Source organism: Strongylocentrotus purpuratus, unplaced genomic scaffold, assembly GCF_000002235.5.
Source record: "Strongylocentrotus purpuratus isolate Spur 01 unplaced genomic scaffold, Spur_5.0 spur5_scaffold_17, whole genome shotgun sequence".
NCBI classification, from domain to species: Eukaryota; Metazoa; Echinodermata; class Echinoidea; order Camarodonta; family Strongylocentrotidae; genus Strongylocentrotus; species Strongylocentrotus purpuratus.
Genome location: NW_022145602.1, coordinates 29,219,035 through 29,232,769, shown reverse-complemented (window position 1 = coordinate 29,232,769; position 13,735 = coordinate 29,219,035). Strand labels below are relative to the sequence as shown.

At 36.9% G+C, this 13,735-nt stretch overlaps 1 protein-coding gene across 1 annotated transcript; it reads left to right on the top strand.

The window, feature by feature from the left end:
* The first annotated feature begins 4,385 nt into the window (after positions 1 to 4,385).
* LOC100889488 (sulfotransferase 1C3) lies at positions 4,386 to 11,881 on the top strand. The gene is made up of 6 exons (XM_030988075.1): positions 4,386 to 5,427; positions 7,132 to 7,364; positions 7,995 to 8,118; positions 8,934 to 9,028; positions 9,567 to 9,759; positions 10,561 to 11,881. The coding sequence occupies exons 1-6, from the start codon at positions 5,238 to 5,240 to the stop codon at positions 10,671 to 10,673; spliced, it is 948 nt and encodes a 315-aa protein (XP_030843935.1). The 5' UTR covers positions 4,386 to 5,237; the 3' UTR covers positions 10,674 to 11,881.
* Positions 11,882 to 13,735: the final 1,854 nt, after the last annotated feature.

Genomic DNA, 13,735 nt, shown 5'->3' with positions numbered 1-13,735 from the left:
ACCAAGAAATCGAGGAAAGAATGGGAGACACGGGCAAATCAATTACAAGACTCTTCGGACAAGTGCCCTTCCTCAGGAAAGGTAAAAATCAATGGTGATCTTGGTATAAAGGTAATGCAAAGTTTGGGGAAATTTTGAAAATTGGGTGGATAGTTATTCTTTACAATTTTGATATATTTGGATGCCGCTGTGGATGTATAATAAGCACTAGAAAATTGTAGTCCCTAAAACACTTGAATTAACAAATTTACCGGTGCTCCCGGTAAATTCTGATAAATTTCAAACAGCGCCTACGGCAGTACAATGGTAGCTGCGACCATGAAAATCTCAGAATATGTAGTTCTGATATATAATTTCCAAACGAAAATAGCTAATCAGTCAATTAGTCAAGGAAGATTGTTTTATAGCTTAATTAATATCTTGACCTTGAGAGGGAGCTATACAACATAAAGAGCTTATTATTTACAATTTCATAATTTTAGATTCATTTCAACCGCGACAACAATCACTGAATATTGTAGGATCGCATATGCTTCCAATAATGTATATTGAACGAAATTCATGAACCCATACCAAAACTTTGTATTACCTTTGAAGGTTTTATTGAATTACTGAGGAAATTTAGGATGGGCAGACTTTTTGTCATTCGGTATAATGAGAATATATGGTGTAAACCTTTTTCATTATACACGTATATATATTCTTCTTCTTTTTTGGTGGTGGGGGGGGGGGGGTGGCGGTGGCGGTTATCAGAGGACACTTTTAAAAAGTCCTTGATTAGCCCATGAGTAAGGCATGTCTAACATAAGCAAATCATATTCAAAAGCATCAGTTCCTACCCCCTAACCCCTCTAACATAGGGTCGGGCGACATTATCTCAAAATATGCAAAGGGAGTAAATACAATTTTGACTTACTAGGTTGCTCGACTCCTCTGGGCATCTATCCAGCAACTTGAAATTATAATTTGAAGAAGTATTCGATGGAAAACCGGCGAAGAGAAAGTACGCACTACTACGCATGCGCGGTAGTGCGTACTTTCTCTTCGCCGGTTGAATCGACGATACAACATGGAAGAATCGTCGGGGTAGGACGAAGAACCACCCCCTTTTTGCCCATCGTAGACTTAAACAAAATTATAATTTCAAGTTGCTGGATAGATGCCGATAGGAGTCAATCAACCTAGTAAGTCAAAATTGTAATTACTCCCTTGAGATTTTGAGATAATGTCGCCCAACCCGCTGTTAGAATGTTTTTCGATGCACCACCCGAAGCTCCGACGCCTTCGGCATCGGCGTCGGAGCTTCCCGGAGTTACCCCCCCCCCCTCCCCCGATCTTGGTGTGGGTTCGAGTTACTGTCCAGATTATAATGTTGAAGAAAACAGCGACAAGAGATGCTGCCAAATAAAATAGTGTTTCAGAAGAAACACAAGGGAAGAAGGAACTTTATACAAGACTTAAATCTTGAATTAATTTTTGAACGAATATCCTTTACCTGGAAATTGAAGTAGATAAAAAAAAAAAAAAATTAAAAGCGGTATCCAGGATATGTTAATTTTGTATTTGTTTGTTCATTTTACCTAAAAAGGGAAACTTTTTCAGCATTAAAACTCTTGAACTGTTGATATAGCAATTGTTTCATTACAAACTCATTTGATTTCTTTTCTAATATACAGGTAAAGTTGGCGGATGGAAGGACGAGTTCACCGTGGCTGAAAACGAATACTTCGACAAGGTTTACCAACAGAATATGGAGGGAAGCGGTATAGAATTCCAATTTGAGTTGTAAACATAATTATATTTCATGAAAACATCAAATATTTCTTATTAACCGAAATCGAGCACATTGTAGATAAACTTTGCTTCTTGTAAAGTGGTAACACTTATATTTTTGTTTTAATTATAATGATGATGTTGATGATGACGTCGATGATGATGATGAAGAAGTAGAGTAAGGAGAAGGAAGAAAATCATTCGAAGAATAACATTGTGTACATGTATTTAGAAACATTTATGGATGAAGCAATTTTTAGTGAATCAGGGGGATTATTCCATACCTTTGAACCAGAAAACATAAAAGACCTTTTAAAATATTACAGATTATATTTAGTGGAGACGACATTAATAAGATTCAAATGACGGGCTTTGATGATGACGGTAATACTTGTGAGGTTCAGTTGTCGCTGAAGGATTCAAACTTCTTTGATAATGCACCGGTTTAATACTAATATATTACCTGATGTTTTGAAAGAAATGTTCTGTACTAATGCTACAATACACAATTACAGTACTAGGAATGCCTCTAAGTTTCACCAGTGGAAAGTATCTTCCAGCACTGTTGCGATTTCTCTACGCCATAGTGGCCCTAAAGTTTGGAACACATTACCACATTCTTTACAATCTATTCACTTCACTAAACCATTTAAATGTAAACTTAAGCAGCACTTCTTGTCAGTGTATAGCTCTTCTCAAATGATATATTGTAAGCGTTGTTTATCCCTTTACTCTTCTCCAGCTGACTGAGCTTTTTATTGTTAATTATATTATGACGCGCTCAGGGTGCGCCCATTCCTCAAGCCCTTGTGGCTTTTAGGGATGCACCTTTTTCCATCCTTTAATTTTAGTAGATTTAATCATGTCTTCTTTTTCTTTTTTCTTTTTTTACTTTTTCAATGTATATATATATATATATATATATTTCAATGTATATGTCTTTGCCTATGAATTCCAACAATTTATAATGTCATTTTTACTGCGATTGGAATCAAATAATGTATAATTCAATTCAATTCAATTTTTTGTGAATAAAAATCCAAACCTGTTAACTCTCATCTTCTCTCATCCAGTGGTTGTGTTCGTTTCTCACTAAACGCACTCAGCAGGTGCACTACCGAGGTCAGCTCTCACCCCCACTAACTACCAAAACGGGTGTACTTCAAGGCACGGCTTGGTTCATTCTTATTCTTGGGTGTTGTAAATGAAGCCCTTAGATCATCTCAAGTCAGAAGATTCAAATACGTTGATGATCTTTATGCCACACCATTCCACATCTTCTGCGCTAATCAAATGCATTCACAAAGTGTCAGTAGCTCTTGATTCCAAACAAACCACCATTGCTTTATACCTTGACCAGTCTAAGCCCTTTTTATTGTTTGGATCATAGTATTCCATTTAGTAAATTGGTCATAATATGGTGTAAGGGGTACACAACTACTTTTTTCAATCGTCAACAGCACACAGTCGTCAATAATGTTCAATCCAAAACGGAATATAACTGTGTATGGGATTCCACAGGGGAGTATCCTTGCGCTCGTACTTTTATATATATATATATACATATATATATATAAATTGGATAAGGCAGTATATATATATATATATATATATACACTGTCGCTCATAAAGGTGGAATATTTTAGTTTTACCCTAATTTGATGAATTATTTTAAAAATTATTTAAAAATAATAGATATAGATAATAGTATACATTTTCAGATTTTATTGAATAATAACTTGCCAATGTGTGTTTTGAGGAACGGCTAAAGCATGTGTATGCTACTATGCTTATTAACTAGGGGACCTACGTTCTCAAGTCATAAATGACAGTAATGAGGATTAATGCCCCACAAAAGGGCACTAATATAGCATATCGACACGGTTTTGATCCTGGGGCCTCACAGTTACGAGGCCATTGTTTTGTCACTGAACCATGACTATACGCAGCGGGGGCTAGGGTAGGGGGCAGTTTCCATAAATAAAAAAAAAAACACAGAAAATGCAATAAATGTTCAATAGTTTATTGCATTTTACCCCGGTGCCTAACATAAAAACAAATTATGTGTGCCCATGCCTTGAGCCATAATGCATGGCCGTCCAGAGGATTTTTTTTATTATTGAAAATTTAATGCATTTTCTGCGTTTTTTTAAATTTATGGAAACTGCCCCCTACCCTAGCCCCCGCTGCGTACAGTCATGGTTCAGTGACAAAGCAATTTTCAACTGATTTGTATACTGGAAAATAGGGACTTTTCGTCTTCAAAAATGGGCAAAAATCATTCAATTTGTGATTTTATATCTATGGAGGTTACAGGAAAATTCGCCTTTTTCACTTTATCAAAGGAGATAATAACTACTACTGTACTTCTTGTTATTGGGTGGTCTCAGGCTCGGCTGCCAAAACAGAGAGTATATAATCCCATGTCGTCTGAAGTAACACCTAATTTGATTGGTTGTCGAGAAAGTAGGGCCAATTTCAGTCCAATGAAAATAGCTTTTATAAATTTACGCATCGACCTCCATAAATTATGCAAGTGCGTAAGCGATTTTTTTTTTGACAGCGGACAATGAGGCTTACACACCATGCTCGCAGCCGTTCGTATTCGGACCACCAAATTTGACTCTGCTCCGGCGATGGAAAAGACACATTTTACGTTGATTTCAGCAATTTACTGAAGGGAATTTAGATATTATGGACGATCTTTTACGAAAAAAGGTGTGTGGGGATTAGATTAAATCTCTCACGAGACACTGGATTCTTTAGTTTTCCTAAAATTTAGCAAATTAATGGCACTCTGAACTCGCTGCATGAGCAGATTTAAATCATGGTCGATCTGCTAGTGAAGGAATCGCGTATTCATATTGCAGGGTGATCCCGCCCATCTTAGACGGAGGTGTGACAATTAACTTAATATGCATTGTGATGTGCATCTGCATCTACAAGACTAACATATATAATTTCCTGATTTGTTTTCTTCTTTTTTTCGGGAGAAGAAGAGGGGAGAGAGACAGAGAGAGAGAGAGAAAATTGACAAGTCACACACGCACAGCGGTGTTGTCACTCACATTCTCACCAGCTTTCTACGATAAACCCCTATTTCATAAAAATCGACGAGTCCGGTACCTTGGTGTTACACTGTAGTGCACTCGAACGTTCGTCGTCTATGTGGGAGGTACACAAAATGACTCATTGATCTTTTGGCCGAATGTGGGTCAAATTTGTTCATACGTATTTATTGACCGTGAACGACCGTCTAAAGTTCGTCATGCCATTACACTGTACATAAGCTCAGTCTTTTCGGAGTCACCACTGATCATGAGCATACAGTTTAACAGAACTCCAGAAGCTGTTGCCATTTAGACGATTCGTATACCTGATAAGTAGCTGTTCAGAAATTAATAAGAGTAGGCTTGATTGGATGAAAGTACTGGATTCTTTCGGGAGGTGTACTAGAGACAAACATGGCTACTGCCAATACCATCCTGTTAGAGGCGGCTGCTGAAGATATTTCATCCATTGATTTGTTCAGTAAAACGCACGAATATAAAGGAGTAACAATGTTTGAAATGTCGATGCCCGAGATTTATGAGTCGCTGAATACATGGGAAACGAGGCCTGATGACGTGTACCTCATAACATTTCCCAAGTCAGGTATTTCAAAGATATTTCCACTACTTTTGATAGAAAAGAAGAATGTATTATGAAACACAATGTTCAAACTGCTTGTAAGACCTTACAACAATTTTTCGAGACGTTATAGGTTATCATGTTTATTAAAGAAATATAAATGTTGTTGTATTTGCCGCCGTGCAGTTACCAGTAATAAATCTAACATATTCAAATTATTTTTACGAGTATATTATGGTGAAGCCCTTATTAGAATGAAACATCTGGAAGGAAGAGTTCACCGTGATTGAAAACGAATATTTCGACAAGGTGTACAAAGAGAACATGAACGGTAGGGGCACTGAATTCCAGTTTGAGTTGTAAAAATTTATTTCATTAAAACATCAAATATTTCATATAAACCGAAATCGAACACATTGTAGATAAGCTTTGTTTCTTGGAATAACCGATAAACATTGGAAAAGATGGTAAGTTAAGCACTGCCAGCAGAAATATTGTGTTTTTCATTGAATTTGAATCGTTGAAAGGGCTAAAGGTGCAGAATCAGACAGTCGACCGCAGTTTCATTCCAAAATCAAGGGGCAAAATCCACGAAAGATAAAAATATGAAAATGTTAGCGTATAGTAAAACAGAATTCATTGCTGGATTTTTTTGTTTTAAATAATAAAAAGATGTAAGGCAATATCCCTATCACATATTAAAAAAAATAAAGTGATATCTTAACAGAGAAAGTGCTAAATTAGACAAACTTGATGTATCCCTTTTTGGAATATTTTCATATTTGTTTGTATATATGTATGTATGTATATGAATGTGAAAAAAACAAAAACGGCCTAAAAAAAAAAGAACCTCCATCCGTTTCTGATGCAGACAAACAAAAGGTGGCCTGCAACTGGCCAGATGGATTCAAAACTGTTCTGTTTACATATAAATATATGTACTTTGCTCACATTTGCCCTACTTCACCTAGGTGTAAATGGGTATTTTGTTATACTAGGTTAATGATAATTGCAGCGCCCGCAATATATTTAAAATATTGTTATTAGCTTATGAATGTTTTTATGAATAACCTTCCTCTCATTTAAATAAATTATTCACTGTATATAAACCAGAAAGAAATCTTCGATCATGTAAAAGGAATATATATTTTGTTCCTCCTATTTTGACAAACACATATGGTGAAAGTTCATTTTCCCATGCTGACCAACTTTTACGGAATAGCCTCCCAAACTCACTTAGAAAAATTGACACAATAGATAATTTTAAGTCCATCCTGAAAACATATTTATTTCAATTGTTGTAAAGAAGTAAAATGAATTCAGTACCCTATATTTCTCTTTGCTTTTTTTTCTAAGCGCATAGGGACATACTTTGTAATGTGTTATGCGATATATATATATATATAAACGGAATATTATTATCATTATTATATAGTGTTGATTCTCTCTCTATGATAATAACAATAACAATTCTTTAATCTTATTTACTTAGGGGTAGCCACATCAGTATAAATTATTGCTCTTCTTGCAGGCGCTGCGGTTAACATTACCCCAGTATTACCAGGTATCCATTTACACCTAGATGAAGTAGATCAAGTGAGAGCATCTAGGACCCGAGACCTCTCGAGTGACTGTCACGAGCCTAATTCACCAATATTTACTACAGTGCTTACAGTGAGTTTACTAAAACGACAATGATCATGTCATGAATCTATTCACAACTTGCAGGCACGCATTGGATTATGGAGATAGCTCATCTGATCATGAACGACCTCCAGGCTGACAAGATCAATCGAGAGGCCATGCTTTTTGCCCTAGACCAAGCCATGTCCAACAAGGTAGATGACGTCACGAAGGTCACACCAGGTCATGAGGTCATGGCTAAGTGGAGGTCACCCCGCATTATGGCCTCTCACCTTCTAGAAGAGTTTGCTCCAGATCAGATCAAGAAAAGGTCAAAGGTACATCATCGAATGAGGAAAAACAAATACGAGAAGAAATGAATATATATTTATATTGTTAAATGAATCATGATTTGTGTGTGTACGTGCATGTGTGTGCATGCGAGCGAGATTTGGACGTGTGGGTGTACATGTGCGTGTGCGCGTGAGTATGTGTGTGCAGATTGTCCGCGGACGCTTAACAAAACTAAAGTCTTCTCATTTGCCTTTGACTTTCACGTAAAGTATATGCACCAAATAGCACTGACCAAACATATGTCCTTTACAATGTTGTCTAACATGAGATTTGAAAGATTTGTGAAATACTGCATGTAAACTTCTTCAAATTACTGTTTTAAATTAACTGTCCGGATACACGATTTGTTCTGGGTATACACTTCCCCCTAAGTTGCAGTCATATCATTGCACGTACAAGCTTTATCACGGCTACCATGATGAGGCGCAGGAACATTCTAGGAATATCTTCCTACTGCATGGGTACCCATTTCTTCTTCTGAGTGGAAAGTGGCAAATGTAGATTAAGTTCTTGCCAAAAGAATTACTGAAATGATCATTAAGTACTCTCAAAATTTCATCATTTTTTTACAAGTAGAAAAAAGATTATCCCTCTCTCTCTCTCACTCTGATTAGGTAATCTACTTTTCAAGGAACCCTAAGGATGCCGCAGTCTCATACTTCAAGTTTCTTGGTCCTACCTTCCCAGATGAGATGGAAGGATGGAAAGGATTTCTGCGCCTCTTTCTTTCTGAAAAAAGTAAGCTCACAAAACTGCAATTGGCTAAGATTATATGAGATTTTATTCGGGGGAAGTAAATCATTAGTCGACTGTTGGTGTATGGACACTGTCCCTCATAAATAAGCAGGTCGCAAATGTATAATCACCATAATCACATAGATTTCTGGTACGCTCATGGGCAGAAATATTCCTTGAAATGTGGGGGAACTGTAATTCAAATTTCTTGAGAATCCACAAACGAAACGAAATGTACTGGGTCTTTTGAATAAAATGTTGTTCTCTCAGATTTTATGATTTTTAAAATAAAAAAATTAAAATTTTATTTATTTATATATTATTTTTTTTTTTTTTTTTTTTTTTTTTTAAATTTTTTTTTTGGAGGGGGACATAACAGATGTAAGTACTTTGTTTTCAGGAGCTATGAATTCATTTAATTCAATGATCCAGGCGAATTTATTCTACCTATCTTGGTTCTATGTAAACTTAATTGGAATCATGGCAGAATTAGGTCGAACAAATGTCAATAATACACATTAATATTCAAGTCGACTTCGATACCCGTGTAAACAATTTCGGTGGACAAAATGAAACAAATGCAAATCTTGATTTTTAAATTGACGGATAGGAGTTTCACTACGATTTCTAGAAACATAGAATTTCACAATAACTAAGGACAAATTACTGATTCTTTTTATAAAGCGCACCTTAATGAACTTCTCGTTGCTCATGGATTCACTTTAAAAGTGTGGCGCATTGAAAAAAGTCGCATTATGCGTATTTACGGGGTCCATAAAAGAGTTCAAATTAGTTTGTGTCTTTCGTGTTTTTTTCAGTGATCGGTGGAAGTTGGTTCCGTCATGTTAAAGGTTGGTGGGCTCTAAGAGATCAACCTAATGTACTTTGCTGCAAATACGAAGATTTCCACAAGGTGAAAAAATCGGAACAAGATTGTCAATACTCACTTCCATACACTCACAGACACTACACACCCATATTGCCCAAAATTGAAAAACAACGGGAAAGATAACAAGTCTTATAATACACACTCACTGACTAAAGTATCGTTAAGTGTTTCAGTTGGTTGATCATGGGACTTTGATAGCTATCGTATAACAATTAAAAAGGATCTTATTTACCAAGGGTAGCCACATCCTCTTCTTGCGGGCCCTGCAATATTAATTAATTATTTATCCAGCATTACCAGGTACCCATAACACATAATGAAAGCAGTTATTGATACAATCCCGCCACCCCTCTCCCCCCCCCCCCCCCGCCCACTCCCGCCGCAAAAACCCCATAATTATTTCATTATTAGTAGGAATGGTAGACTTATTACTATTATCATTATTATTAGTGGTAGTGGTAGTAGTTTAGCTATTACCATTATTGTTATTAGTAGTAGTAGTAGTAGTATTTTATTTTATTACTGTTATCATTATCATTCATTTTACTATTATTGTGTATAGGACTTGAGAGGAAGCATCAAGCGCGTAGCCGATTTCTTGGATCGTCCTCTTTCGGATGAAAATTTAAACAAGATTGTTGAGCTGACTGAGATGAAAGGCATGCAGAAAACTTACCAACAACTTGAGGAGAAAATGGGAGCCACGGGAAGGTCAATGACAAGGCTCTTCGGACAATTGCCTTTTCTTCGAAAGGGTATATTTAAGGTTTTTATTTATTAGGTTTTATTAAATGTACGAGCTGCACCTTCATTGAACACGAAAGTACGTCGTTGTGCGTCCCCAGCCCTTTTCACCATGGCCGGATTTATGGGGAGGGGGAGGGGTGGGAACTGGCCCCTGACGGACCCATGACTCCCTTTAAAGTGTGCCAATAATCAACAAATATTTTGCTCTGTAAATTACAGTTCCATGTTTTAATACGATAGGGCCTATTCAAAACATTAGCTTAAAAAACTACGTCTCTAAAGATATTTTGCAACTTTAAATACGCGTCTCTCGCTTCAAATAATAGCGACTTGCGAGTTATTTACACGCCGCACCCATATGCGCTCTCTAAAAAGTGCCAACACGGCCGGCGGAACCCAATAACGACTTGGGTTATTTTCCTTATACTCTTCATCCGTTAGCCAAGAAAGTTATTATTAAGGTGATTGGTATAATTTAAAACCATGTGTCATACCTCAAATATACAACTCCAAAACCCCAACTTATATCCCAAACTTTTGAGATGACGATTTTCCTTTTTTTTTTTTTTTTTTTTTTTTTGGGGGGGGGGGGGGGGCACATACATGTAATCGATCGATGTAAAAAAAAGGGGGTCTAAAAAATTTCAACCGATCTTGGAATATTTTTGGGGGCACGTGCCCCCCGTGCCCCCCCCCCCCCTGGCTACGTGTACACAATTCTGGAGCCGCCCTTACCACATCGTATATGCACTATATGCCTGTATATTATCTGAGGGGTTCTTGATTCTTGATTTCTGCTTCTATTCCAGGCAAAGTTGGCGGGTGGAAGGACGAGTTCACCGTGGCTGAAAACGAATATTTTGACAAGGTTTACCAACAGAATATGGAAGGAAGCGGTTTGGAATTCAAGTTTGAGTTGTAACACCAGTTGCCACATGTTTAACATCTTAATCACTGCACTAAATTATAAATACATTATACAGACATATTTCGAAGGTAAAATCTATTATGACCGTTTTGATGAAAGTATCCTAAACTCCTTTACCAAAACTCAAATCGCATAGACTTCAGATAAATGGGATTTCAGTCACCCTGTTGTGCTGATAAATAAAAATAAAAATCAGATAATGTCATTGTCACTTTATTCCGCACATCAATTGTTTTAATAAGTGACGCACATGGCTATTGAAATTCACTTAGATTGAGTTTTATTCTTTGCGATCATGCTCGTAGCTAAGCTGCTGATAATTATGTTTGAACTCATAGCCTGCCATAAGGCTGCATGCACGCTATTGTTATGGTGCTTTGTACACGCGAGCAAGCTACTGTTACTCTGCTTCTTGCATGATTGCACGCATATGTAATAGCAATTATTGTTCATGCCCATTGGGCTGTGCCTAGTGTTTTGCACGCGCTATTGGTAGTACCATCGCGTTAATCCGATTATCTCGTTATAAATCTGGCACTGGGGGGATTGTGGCTTGGCACAATGGGGATTAGCCCTATAGCAGGATCCTCTCCCCTTCTCAATTTCCTGTGAAAAAATTTAAATTCTTAGAGACTTGTCAACAATTTCTTTTTTTAATTACTATTTTTTGAAGGGTGGTATAGTATTTTCGTCTCCTTTCTATATATACATTTACTGTAAATAATTATATATTTCATGACATGTTTAGTTTGATTTAATAAAGGAATACAAGTATGTATCGAATTGAAAAATTGAATTGAAATTGCTTGAGAGTACCAGTTGTCTTGAAGTAAAATAATTTGCCCCCCCCCCCAATCCCCACCAAGGTCTAGCGACGCCCTACTAGTGAATAAAGCTCCAAACCTCTAAACCACTAACATTCCTGTTCACGAAAGTTATGTTTTTTCATTTTCGTTTGTTCATTTGTTTCCATCTTCATATAAAAACAATAGATCATTACAATATTATATTTTTTTTAAATACGTGCAATTATACATGTTCACAGTATAAAAGAGACCAAATTTACCAGTCGAAAATGAGAAAAGGGGAACTAAAATAAGGCCAAAAGGCCTTGTAAAATAAGTTCCCTAAAAGTATACATTTATCATTTGGTTTGTTCAACGTATTCTGTTTAATACTGAAAGACATGTAAACAAATTATACATATTGCTCCGATTGTCTCATTTTCGCTCGCGTGAACATTGCCAGCACAAACCACTGACCTCTACCTCCTACACGGATCATCGCACATTCCCATTCACTATACGTTACGTATTAAAAGGCTGTATTGTCTGACCGTTCATGAATATTCATGTTTTTGCTAAACTCGGCAAAATGTTTGCTTTTACTAAATGGAAAAATTACGGTGGGGGTTGGATGAAATGGACAAAACGAAATAGGCAGAAGTGATCTATGATAATTCATGCTTTTTATGTTTCGTGTGCTCGACCTATAATCTTCAAATCGCTTAGTAAACTGAGTCCAAAGTTAGACTTGTTTCACATGTGTATTATAGGCAATGACGAGCTTGCAACCTATTTTGAAAAATTACGGTGGGTGAACTTTCAAAAGTCAATGAGACATAAGGGCTCCAATGAAAGAGCTAGTGATAACGTACGTCGGGGTGGATGTGCTTTTCGTTTAAACAAAAAATGAATTTTTAACGATTTTTAAAAAAACGTCCATAGGCTAGTCATGTTAGGCTGCTGAATCTGACCATGCTCTGACGATAGAGGCGTTGTGAAATGAGACTAAACGGAGCCATATGAACAAACATTGAATAAAGAAATAAGCCAGAGGAACAGGATAGTGTAAAATATGGTTATGTTTTATTTCAGTATTTGGACAAAAAATTGTCAGATGTTTTTTTAATGATTTTTGGTTATTGCAAAGGGGAACATATTTTTGGATGATATTCTGTATGTGTCTAATATTCTGAAATTGTTCTCTTTGCTGATGACACTCCATCTTTCTTTCACATGAAAATTATCATCATCTTATTGAAATATTGCAATTTGAAATTATAAAAAATGAAATAAAACTTCAACTTGGAATTCGTGAAGTAGTTCGTATTATCTTAAGCACATAGCTTTTATAATATTCAAGGTCCATTATTCGCTTTACAAGCTTGAACAATAAATATAATCTTATCAGCTGAATATTGTATGGTGTTTGTCGTCACCCGTTAGGAATTATGAACACATCCTAACCAGTACGATATCAGAAGCTGCTGATATTAAGACAAAAGGTGGGCACGATTACCCATTGTTAAAAATAATTATGAATTAAATAAATACAGGGTTCTTCTTTAGGTTCTTCCAAGTTTTATGGTGTTTTAAGAACAAAATTTAGCGAAATATAAAACTAATTAAACTTCAACTTTGTTTTAACTTTACCTTCATTCTTTTTTTGTGCTACCGCAATGAAGTCGGTTATGAGACCAAGGTTCGCAAACATGCTATACCAGGTCTTTAATGACCGTGACCGATCGTCTAAAGTTCATCATGCCATTTGAATGTGCATAATCAGAGCCCAGCCCCCCCCCCCCACTCAGTGTTATTTAGGGTACGCATATGCTCGTACCCTCTTTTTGAAAGCACCCCCTATCTGAGGACTGCCAACATTTCCGAACCCCCCCCCCCCTTTCGCGGGCTTTTCGCGGGGTTTTCCTGCCTTGGAGACCCCCCTAAATCAGGAAAAAATGCTCAATGTACCCCCCTAAATTCGGAATAATTTCTCAGGAGTCCAAAGAGATGAGAGAGAAAAAGAAAAACACCCCCTTTTTAAAGAAATCTCCGGGTGAAAAGTCAAATACACCCCTTTTTTTTACATATCTCGGGCCGGACTTTGTCGCACGAAAAGTACCCCTTTACCGGACATTTTGGCAACACGCATGCGGTCATTCCGACCTCTGAGTGGGGGGGGGGGGGGGCCGGGAATCAGAGCTACCAAATATCACGCATTATGTGTGACGGTCACGCATCGAGGGTCTAAAAACGCTGCCACGCATAGTCACC